The 12,354-nt window shown below is 40.7% G+C and overlaps 1 protein-coding gene across 1 annotated transcript in view; it reads right to left on the reverse strand.

The window, feature by feature from the left end:
- The window catches only part of dip2ba (disco-interacting protein 2 homolog Ba), a 43,471-nt gene extending 33,066 nt beyond the window's left edge, over positions 1-10,405 (reverse strand). Inside the window, exon 1 of the mRNA XM_063465549.1 lies at positions 10,155-10,405. Coding sequence (XP_063321619.1) covers positions 10,155-10,239 — 85 coding nt within the window. The 5' untranslated portion in view covers positions 10,240-10,405. The remainder of the gene's footprint in view (positions 1-10,154) is intronic.
- Positions 10,406-12,354: the final 1,949 nt, after the last annotated feature.

Below are 12,354 nucleotides of genomic sequence, written 5' to 3' on the forward strand. Positions count from 1 at the left end.
CGGTGCTATTGACAGTCAGGGATTAAGAGGCCTAAGCCACACCCATTCAGTGTGTTTTCAGGGCCTTTGTTTTACCTCGCTCTCTAGAGACTTGAATTAAAGGGGTCTATTACTACAGGCCAAACTCTAGCACAATGTGTGCTGTGGGGCCAAGAGGGGAGATAATCATCAGGTTGTTGAGGAGGCTTCCTGAGGACTTTTACTCTTTGGGAATTTTTGATAACCCTTTGGCTCTGCTCAAGTATTAGGAAGGTGAGGCACATTTCCAAAAGAACAAAACAAAAAAAAAACATGGCAACTGACCTTTTGGAAACTTTCATTGTACATTTACAGCAGGACTGGATTACCACTGAACTCTGGTTTCCCATCAGCCCTTCCTGTGACGCAGGCCTGCGATTTCATATATAGAAACTGGTCAGCTGCTGAGAAAATACCTCGTGTTCCTCACACCCACTTCAAAGGGCTCCAATGATCAGCTGCGGCTGATCAGCTGAAGAGCCACAGTGAAAGACAGAGTCAATGAGACAGAAATGGAGAGATACTGGATAACAAGAGGCACCGGGTTTGTGGTCAGAGTGGTCTGGATGTTTAATGAGTTAATACCGTACTTTGTTACCATTTCCAACCAACAATCATGTGACTGTCCCATTATTAGTCACAGTTTTTAATAGTGAGAGAAGAACGCAAACTTTCGAGGATATATCCAAAATGATCCTTTAGCATCCATGACTACAGTAAGCCAAAAATATGTAAGCTACATTATTAAAGAAAATGTTACTGTCCACTGCGGTTCACACTTCATAGCACTTGATATCAGGCTGTCAATATTTCCCTGGTGCTTGTTGTTGACTACAGCATAAACACAGCATAAACTTGTTGCCAGATAATAAAATATGCAGGGTTATAAGCATCCTTTTGTGTATATATATATATATATATATATATATATATATATATATATATATATATAGAGATAGCATGTTGGCATGTTGTAAGATCCAAAAAACACAAAATGTGAAGAAAATTACTATTTGATATGCTTTAAAAAAGGCTTTCCAAAAGGCACTGAAATAACACATCATCATAAACTACTTAGAGTGCTGCTTTCGTGGCTTACTGGCATGCTGTGAAGCCAGTAGCTGCTCGCAAGGTAAGAACACGCACCAATAAACTTGCACTTGTTCAGCTTTACTGTTAAACATTAGCAGGTAACGGACAACAAGACAACTAAAATCACCGGGGTTAACAATTATCACGCTTTTAACAACTTTCCGAGGGAGTCAGAAAGCAGGTGATTGGCCTAAAGAGGACAGCCCCGAAGAGGCTCTGGTATTTTACACACAACCCACGGGCGTAACAGTGACCCACATGTAGCAGCCAACCAGCCAGTTGGTCGCTCGTGGATGAGTTTGCCACTGGCTGATGTCTACTAGCCAGGAAAATCAGCCTCAGCGCCAAAGACACTCGCACACACACAATTAGGACTGACTCCGAAGGATTTCGAGAGGGTGGCCTCCACTGGAATAATGGGGGAGCTTTTGTGTCAAAGAGATGCTTGTTTTCTCCTCCTCAGGCATGAAAGAGAATTTGTCTTGCCAGCCAGGTCTATTTATATTCACAAGAGCATTCTTGAGCATTGGCATGGTCACGTGGCTCACTGGGCAGTGGATATATATGAGCGATAGATTGGAGGGGCTCTGCATTAACTCTCAAACTGACACCACCATAGAAAAGAAACAACTATAATTTCCATGAGCCTATCAGACACAGATCAGAGAGTGTATCACTGAGCAATACCAGGTGTGTCACAGCACTGGCTCTGCGGGGCACAAAAAGCACAGAGGGGAAAAAAGTCCCATCACTTTCAGTTAGATAAAGTTGGTTGAGTGGTAAATGAAGGTGGGTGCATTGGCAAGCTGTGATAAATGGCCTGATATGATAAAATCCACATTCATTCTTTCCTTATGATGACTCAGAGTTTGCATCACGACTATAAAAGCCAAAGCTTGAACAGGTTCACTCACTTTGCAGTGGATTGTTATGCCCTGAAGTAGAGGACACGCCTAATAGCAGTGACTCACAAATCAACAGCAAGACAGGGTGCAGACAAGCCTAGTTTGTAAACACGTTATCTAAATACTGTTGGTTTAACTTGACATACATAAACAAGCTACCTATCACATAAATGGGTGGATATTATGTAGTGTTAACCCTTATCCATATACCTTAAACAAGGTAAGATCAACCATTATACTTTAAGTTTTCCAACAAATTATAGAAATAAAAGATAAAAGAGTCCTCTCACACCTCTATACACCCAGGGAGAAATAAATTTCAACTAGTTCGGTCTTAAATTCTTTTAAATCACAAGAATACACAATAATAATAGATGACACACCTTGACAAGATGAAATAGTTGCAGGGGAAAAGAAGAAGAAGAAAAAAGCAGGGTCTTCTGTTCATTATCTTAACAAGGTCTGGTTTAAGATTTCCTGGTGCTGTTTAAAGATGTCCATCTTTAGGTTAACACAGAGAGTCATCTTTTCCACGTTGTGCATTTCCACTGTCACATCTATCCAGTTATTTATGGTAGATACTACATTTTCCATCCATCTTTTGGTAATAGCCTTTTTCTCTGCTGCTATCACTATATATTTATTGATGCCTTTTGCTGATCAAAGTACTTCTGGCAAAGTCTAGCCCAGATATAAGCTCTTTAAGGCAGATACTAAATCATTTTTTTCACGGCTTTTTTCATGTCCTTTTTGCCCTCCAAGTACAGTAGGATGCAAAGGTCTTGAGCCACCACTGGTGTCTATATATTTGCTTCCAAGGAGCCAGGTTTTCTTGTCATTTTTAAAGTGATCTTGAGCAACAGTTCTCCAGGATTTGTGAAGTTCTATCAAATTTTATATTTTTACATCAGAGGGTTTTGTCATTTTCAGTCCAGTCCTTGTACCAGACTTTGAGGAATGTTTTTTGTTAAGCCACATAACACTGACCTATGAATCAATCAAGTATAAAAAAGGCATCTTATGTCTACACAGACAACTTAGCAAAGAATCTATGTAAAATATGAGAATAACAGACTGTTATAACGCATCATTTGTTCCCGTTTCTTTTGTTAAATCTAGCAAAGCTACCAAAGATAGCACAGGCTGACAACACAGCTTGATTTCTAAAGAGCTATTAGCCAAAGGAGCAGTGCATCATTGAGTGTCTACAGGCATCTACAGTGGAGGCTGTGTCGTGGTTTAGAGCTGCATTTCAAACAGTGGTCTTGTTGATCTACCATCAGATGAAGTACCATCAGATTTCGATCAGTGCCATCTGGAAAGCCCTGATTGGCAACGGCTTCATTTTTCATAATGACAATGATCCTAATGCAGCAAAAACATCTAAAAACATGGGATCATCTAAAAAAAATGTCCTTCCAGAAGCCTGGAGAACTACTTAAAGGACAGAAAGCTCAGGCTCAGAAAAACAAATACTGACTTTCAAGCTTGTTAAAAATTACAAACTCTGTTTTTGTCTGTTTCCCATGTTATTAACGAAATATAAAGAAATGAGCAGATACTCAAGACTTTTTCACAATACTGTAATTTAACAGGACCACGTTAGTATATTGATATTTCAACCAAATATTAGCACTGTATTTTTATGTTACAAATTATTATTGCTTATTATTTTTATTATAACATTTTAATAAGCCAATGAATACGATATTAAAAATGAATAAATGTGTTATTCATTGTTTCTGAGCTATAGTTGGGTTCCTAACTGTAATAATTAATCATTTCCAAGGAACATCAAATTGAATGTTTCAAGTTTCATCTTGTTATTTCAGTCTCAAACTCACATGCATAATTCAGTCGTTGATTTCTCAACCCAACCTCACATCACGAGTGAACTCGCTCAACAAGTTAAGCATCTTTGACAATAAAAAGTTACTTTCTCACACCAAAGATCTGCAGGTCTTAAGAGCTGATGAGTGGGATGTCAATATAGCCCCTGGCATAAATTTTAATACGGTTTTTTGGCATGCCTCAACATGTACCTGGGGAACATAAAGAAGTCATGCTGACTTACCGCACACACCCACACCACTCTGTGAGAGTGTCCTGGTACTTAATGAGACCGTTTGAATAATTCAGCCAACTATAGGCCCAGAGGAGGGAAAGGGACTCCAGCCATCATTAACTATTCACAGAAGCTGTATTACGTCAAACTCACATGTGCAAATATACTGTTTACACACAAACACAACAAGACCCTTACCAGATGAAATGCCCCGGCTCTGAATCTACAAGGAGGGAGATGAAAGCTTTTGGGATTCTGACCTTCTGGGTACTCTACAGAGATCAAACACAAGCACAAACTTGTGCAATATCCACTACAATATGTAAACACAAAAATTATAGCATGGTAAGAAAAATCAAAAGACTGCTCAAATCCAATTCAAATTCTGTAAGAAATACTAGACGAATGACTTAAGCAGTCTCGCAAACAGCGCTGGAAAATAAACCATCTTTGTCGTTTACAATCCGTCTTTAATATAATTACACTGCAGTGCAATGTATCCTTTTTAGACACTTTGGTGGCTTCATTAATCTCTTAAAAGAGATAGAAATCTGTCAGACAACAGTCTCTTTCTTGGTCACACTTTTAGAGCTTTATTCAGACATGTTTAAACGTGCACACACAGCAGTGACAGAGAAAGCAGTGATATTTTACATATGTGCAAAAGAGTTGTCATGCTTTGTGGCAACGAGCATTGTCGGTTGTACTTCTGAATGTGTGTGCACTATCCTGAAGCTGAGAGAAAGCTACACCCTATTCACTGTGCACAGAGACAGCTTTTTCCTCTGGATTGGGACAGACAAATATCTCAGGCTTATTGTACTTTGTGAACAGACATAGTTTTAATGTACTGTTTATGTCACGAGCAGTTGTAATGCTGCGCATGCCTGCTCACTCATGCAAATGGACAAAAATTAGACTGAAAGGTGCTAAAAGAGACCTGCCAAGATTGCTTTTGCAACTTGTGTGAAAATCTGAAAGGGGTGTTGTTTCACATCTGGAAACGGGTGAATTTAGATGTGATCAGATTAATGGAAAGGAGTGCAAGTCCAAGAGGAGGTTTCCACAACAAAATAAGCTAAATTTGACCAGGCTCTGTTAAACAAAATCTGTCAGTGATACAAGAAATGTTACCATTCTGTTCTATATAATATGCCCTTTATTAAAGCAGATGGAAAATCTCATCAAGATTGAAAACAAATCTCTTTTTCAAGAGAGATCTGTGCAAGAGGGGAGCAGAAACCGAATCAAATGTAAATATAAGAAATGAGTACAAGTGATATTCAGTACAGAACACAAACAGTAACATGGACTCGGATCATATGCAATAACATATCAAGAACAAGAACATCAAAACAAATCACACTCACACTGAAGAGAGCCATTTTCTCGATCCCTTAAAATGGACAGAAACTCCCCCACACTTCTAACAATTTCAGCTCCTTCTGTAGATTATTCCACAAAAAAGGGGTTCGAGTAAAGAAAAGAAAACCTTCTCCCCTCCAATTCTGTTCTGACAAACGTTTGTAAAATACAGTGAGAGCAAACGCCGTACTGGTTCTAATTTTTACACATGTATGCAAATAAAACAAGACTAAGCCATTTCACTCAATGGGATAAACACAGCTTTTAAATACATGTCATACACTTCCATAAATGAAGTTAAAAAAAAATGACTCCATTAGCGGAGTTGATGGGGAGATTTGTCGCATGTCATTACCTCCTCTCTCCCTCGGTTTAATCTAGATAATCAAATACACAATAAAGACAAACAAAATCAAAGTATTGGGGCTGAAAGTAAAATACTGATGACATCATGCTGCGAATGCTTTACGATATCAATTTTACCGCATTTCCACCTGCTATTCGCAAGAGATCATTGGAACATCTGTAAGCAGTATGTAGTAAGAGGCCTATTAGAGTAAGAAGTTGAGAAATGAAATCTGGGTAAAGATTTCATCTTTCCCGTCGGTGGTGTAAGGGGCCTCTTATTCCTCATTTTACACCAGAGCAGAAGGCACCTTAAAAACGCACGCACTGCAACACATGTTCTTCCGTTTGAGGAAGTGTCCATCACATGTCTCCAATCTGCCTTAAATTTAGCACTGTTTTGACTGTGTAACAAAAACAACTATTTTCTGTTTAACACACTGATAAATAATAAAAACAGCTCAGAGACATTTTGAAAACCTTTATGACCTAAGTATCGTACAGAACAGCTGGAAATATTTTGTCATTTTGACTATAAAATTACAAAATAATTCTCATTTTTCAGGAATTTAGAGAATTTTTGTATCTAGCCCAAAAATAGTTGAGTAGTTCAGGTAACATGAAGCCCACACTGTAAAATCTAGGCGGAGCTGATTTTTCTGTCTGTGTTCAGACAGCGTTACGTTGTGAATGCTTTGTGCTACGGTGATACACCAAATATCCCCGTAAAGCTCGCCTTCTCCTCTTACCGGAACTGTCTGAATTTTGTCTCTAGCAAAAATGGTAATGGAGTTACAGTCGTTCAAAGAGCGCTGGACCGAGGGTAAAAATGAAAGAGTTTAAAGGGTGGGAGGAGAGTCCTCCTTGACGATTCATCAGACTTCGCCCTACATGCTGTCACTGATGACTAAGGTCAGGAAAGCAGGTAGCTAAGAAAGGCTTAGTCCATATTAGTGCTGACATGCTCTGCTGAGGGCCTTCTCTCCTTAATACACAAATGAACACAGCCTACTTCTGCTACATCTAAAGGATTGGCCCAGAAAAGAAGACTCTCTGCATACTGATCAGAGATGCAAACAGACAGCGACCCCACACACATATGAACAAGTGCACTCCATGCACTAGAAAGCGCTCAGAAGCAGACTGGGAGGAACTGCCAATCATTTCCAGTTGTATTGCAATGTCAAAACAGCACCTCGGCACGGAGCATCAGCACTAGCCGACAAACCAAAACTCATCTGTGCAGAATTTTGCTTGGGTCAGCGATTTCTCTCAAGCAAACTTGACAGACGGAAGGTGATATAAACCAGGTAGACTGGACACAGGGATGAACAAGACATGAACTTTTACCTCTGGCCCAGTAGAGAGATGGGAGGGCGTGCACTCCCAGTGGAAATACACACTGTGTGTCATCTTCTTGTGTGTATGACCAGTCAGCGGCCGTTCCCTTCTCTTCATATGGAGGCGGCTCATTCCAACGTACACACAAAGATCGGGTTCAGCTGAATGGCCTAAATGGCAGCAGAAGCTCCTGGCCACAGCAGCTCAGAGCAGCTGAATGGTCCTCATTGTGTCCACCACAGTCACAGGGGGCTCGCAGAAATGAGTTGTTTTTTAAGAGGCCATTTGGCAGGCCAGTGTTCTTATCCGAGCAACGCAGGAACAGGCATTTCCACTTGCTTCAGATGAGGGCTTGTTATGGACTCAAGAAAGACGGCCTATGAGGCATGCATCCAGTCACAAAGGGACTAACAAACTTATACATACATGGACGTGAAACGGACTTTATACCACCGCCCCCAACCCACTCTTTCCACTACACTCAGTGTCTCGCAGCTAGAATTTAAAAAGCATTGCATTCATAAGCCATGATGTCACACGAGCATGTGTTGAAGTCTAAGTGTCAACACCAGAATAATGGGAATTTGCCCGCTTCTTGTACCAACCGGTTTTTGAACCTCGTGTTTCTGACGGGCACTCGTCAACAACAACAACAGAAATGCAGAGTTATAAAAGCAGTTCCTGTTTGCAAGAAGTGCATTACTGTGCAAGTGCGTAACAGACCAAAAATAATGGTGACATGCTGTTAACCACAAAGATTAACCACAAGCAAGTTCCGATTCCGGTAAATAATCAGAAATAACTCTAAAACATGTACGGCCAACACAGGCAAAACATATTTGCATTTTTACTCTTAAAGTCATAAATATCAGTATACTTTGCTATATAGAAGAATGTATTGGAAGTAGAAATGATGCAAAACAACAAACAAATTTAACCCACAATACACCCTGAGATTTTAACGCTTGTTTAATATTATATGTTATGTCTTTGTTTTATCTGTCTGATGTATCTGGTTCTTATCTATACTTTTATTGTTTATATAAATGCTACCAAGGAACCAGAGAGGGCAGATGAAAATCGCCAAACCTGACTCCAACTGCTTGTGTTAATTTTTGTACCATATGTCCATTTATAGAAAATGAGCATAAAGATGAAGGAATAATTGGCAAACCTTTCTTAAATAACCTGTCATCTAATATAACATAGCGATCTTGTAGACCTCAGTCTCCCCCTGGGGCATCTAAAGGTGTTGGGCCAAAATGACTCCCTTCCAACAAGAGTCCCTCTAGTCCCGTTTCATCGCTGTGGTGCAACGAGAGCTCGTGCTAACCTACAGAGGCCCAGCATGTTTAGTGCACATAACTATATATGGATGTTTTAATCTGTTAACGTGAAAGTAGTACCCACAGCCCTCCATCTAATTTTGAACGCGCTATAAAAGACAACTTCACTTCCTTTAATGGCGTGTTGTTTAAAAATGTGACATATCACTGCAAGACTAATGAGAAATTTCCACATACAGGTTGTACCCAGCCTCTCACCCAGTGAACGTCTCGTGTCTCCACGGAGTGAATGTACTGTATATATCACTAATGTTTTAAAGGGCTACAGTAACCAAAACAGAACAACTGCTGAGATTCATCAGCAGGTCAGGTCAGCACACTAAATTCTTTTTAAATCTACAGCTGAAAACACCTTTGAGTAATGGACTAATATCATTATTATACTCTGATCGAACACTTTGGTATTTTTATTGCAGTCAGTGTCTTTTTACACAGTGTCATAACCCCCTTTTTAAGCCTTTATTACTCCCAGATATGAAATCATCATGTATTTCCATCAAAACGCACGCATTACCAATTATAGGAGGGTAGCTATATATGATGCTATATTTACAAAAAACAATAACAAAATGCTATGGACGCTGTGGATAACTAGAGGGGTCACTGCACAGGAGGATTAGATTTAGCTGCATGTATGTAGCCTGGGGGCCACAAAGCAGGGGAAAAGGAGGGGGTACTGTCACGGATGTGTGACAGTGTGTCATTGGTGGGGTAGTGGGGCAAACAGCTGCTCTGGGGGAGGGGTTGATATCAGCCCTGCTTTGGATAAATGAATGGTCCCAATATTGGGGTGCATACACACGTGACAACAAGCCTCACATCACTGTGACCACAGGCACAGGGCAGTGTAGTATATGAGGAGGAGCATAGGTAGGTAAACCCATGATTCCAGTAATAACAGGTCTGCACAGGTGTGCAAGCCTCGGTAAACAGTCTACGTTATCACTCCGGTGAATATCACTGAGGTCACAAACTACGTGTGGTAACTACGGGCAGTCATACATGACAGACTGTATCTTCATATGACACCACAAGCGGATGATGACTATAGGCCTGCTCATCTGATTTCAACACCACTCACAGTGACTCACACTTTTATAGCGATCAGCCGGATTTTTTTTCCCAGATGAAAGTTGAGGTTTCAATTACGTCTAACTGGGAGCCATGTGGTTACAGCTGAATAAAATCCATACAATATGAAGAAGTACAACTAGATAACAAGAAAAGGGGTACAGCCCTGAACGCCTTTCAACCAAGCTACACACACACACATATAGTGGTGTTTAAAGACACACATTCACACAGCAAACGAGAGGATTTCTGATCTTGTTAATCAACCTTCAGCTTTAAATGAGCTTCGAGAAAAAGAAGAATATAACAAAATAAACAGAAACAAGGGGAAATGGATGGAAGCCTTTCTCTTCCTCATGTACAATGCTGCTTGCCATGCACTGCTAGCTCATATGCCCACATCCTGTACTAGCACAAAATAAGCTAGGTGGCAGAGCCTGAGAGCCCGAAGCATGCTCTCATTCAAATTTTTCATAAAGGAAAAGTAGACGGTGAGGATGAACCTCTGGTATAACCTATGCCGGTCAGCCCAGACAGCTGAGACACATACACAGCTAGCCTGACAATCTGCTACAGCATCCCCCCCGCCCCCCGCCCCTCCTTTACCTTCAGACAGCTCCAGATCCAACTCAGCCAACTGGTCTCTAACCTCTTTAGGCAGGGCGGACAAATCCACGCCGCGGTCCGCCATGGCTTCGCCGATAAACTCGAGTGGCGTCTAGTTGAAAAGAAACCGGGCTGTTGCGGGGAAACGTTAAAAAAATAAAAACAAAACCCCTCCCTCAAGACACAAAACAAGCATCGGAGTGGGAGAGACAGTCCATCCGCACGGCTGGCCCTTCCGCCATAATGGGGAAAACTCACCAACGGCAACGGGCGGTCACGTGACTGCATTTACCTCGCCTGCGTGTGTTGATTCGCCGCATCCGAGAAGGGAGGAGGAGGTGGAGGTGAAGGAGGTGAGGGTCTCACCGACACCGCTGCTCCCCCTGGCGTTTCAGTGGCGAACAGACACACACAGAGAGACACGGACACACAGATCCCCGCCCTTCAAGGGGGTTAAAAGAAAAGATTAAAACTAATTTATAAAGATGACTGAAGGCTTTTGGGGGGGAAATACAGGTTTCACGCACGAAATGCACATGTTTTGTGTGATCATTTACTTAACTGTGCATGTATAAATCAATTAAAACGTACTCGACTTACTAAAAAAAAACCTAAACCACAAAAACTGAAACTGGTGTAGCATCTGATTCCTGCTGTTAGTAGTTTTCTGGGACTCAGAACATAACCTAATGGCCGATTTACACTACAGAGGTGCAACGATAGTCAATTTCCAGAGAGATTAGGGAGAGAAACTTTGCAGGAGACCAGAAGTAGTGTATATTTGTCACACTTAAATGCTTTGGATCGTCAAACAAACTTTGATATTAGACAAACATAACCTGAGTAAATGCAAAATGCATTTTTTAAGTATTGAGTATGTTTAGCAATCAAACCTGCATAAAAAAGTAACTACCCCCTTTGTTAAATCATGAATTAAAAGGCTTTTCTAAGGCTTTGGGACTCCAGTGATCCACGGTGAGAGCCATTAGCCACTTATGGAGAAAACATGGAACAGGGGTGAACCTTCCCGGGAGTGGCCGGCCTACCAAAAATACTCCAAGGCTCGAGATTCATCTAGGAGATCACAAAAGAACATAGAACAGCATCTAAAGAACTGCAGGGCTCATTTGCCTCAGTTAAGGTCAGAATTTGATGCTTCGTTGCTTCAAAACGACATGCCCTAAGTGATGGACACATGAATTCTGCTCACTACCACAAAACCACATTTATGAATGGCTAAAAAAAAACAACAACAATAACGAAATGAAAGTTTTGTTGTGGCCTGGTGAAAGTCCATGCTTAGATCACAATGTGTTGTTTTGGCATGACCTTAAACCGGCTGTTAATGCTCAAAAACCATCCGGTGTGGCTGAATTAAAACAATTCCTCAACAGCAGAGTGAAAGACTCAGTGCGAGTTATGAGAAATGCTTGATTGCAGTTCTTGCTGCCAAAGGTGGCCAATTATTAATTATTAATAACCAGTTATTATGTTTAGGGACAAACATGGGTGAAACATGTAGGTGTGACAAATATGCAAAGGTATAATATTAATAATTTATAACATTGCCCAGTAATTTCCTGTTAAGAAATCACTGGAGGGTTTTTTCTGTTCTTGTAATGAACAAACAGGAAGTGCCACACAGGCCTATATAATGCAGAGAGTCAGATATTTGAAAAAGCCACAGCACATTTCTCTGGCTCTGACATGAGTTGAGAAGAATTTGACTTTAAGTCAGTCTTTGCAAAGTTCACAGTTGCAATGCTGAAAACTGCCTCTGTATAAGCTCATAAAGTGACCTTGAGCACTTACGATCATCAGTGTGGCATCTTCACTGTAACCATGCTAAAAATAAATATTCCCTTCAGCCACTCCCTCAGCAGTTTAGGACTTCTCCAAAAAGTTCTGTTAGTGTTTTTTTCTTCTTCTAGGAAACATGGACATTGTCTTGCGAGGAAAACAAGCTTCAAAGCAAACTGAACATAACAACTTAATTGCAGACTGCTGTCACTCTGCATTTCCAAAAATACTGGATTACTGGACAGCAAAACACAGCTTAAAAGCAGGGTCACAGCAAGCATTTTCTAGGCCAACAAGAACCCCTTCACACACCCGTAATGTCACAGGTAGTTATAATTCTTTAACCATTTGGATTTTGAGTTAAATGTCTAAGTATATGGACTGTAAATGTCACAGGATG

Source organism: Pelmatolapia mariae, linkage group LG20 (genome assembly GCF_036321145.2).
Source record: "Pelmatolapia mariae isolate MD_Pm_ZW linkage group LG20, Pm_UMD_F_2, whole genome shotgun sequence".
NCBI classification, from domain to species: domain Eukaryota; kingdom Metazoa; phylum Chordata; class Actinopteri; order Cichliformes; family Cichlidae; genus Pelmatolapia; species Pelmatolapia mariae.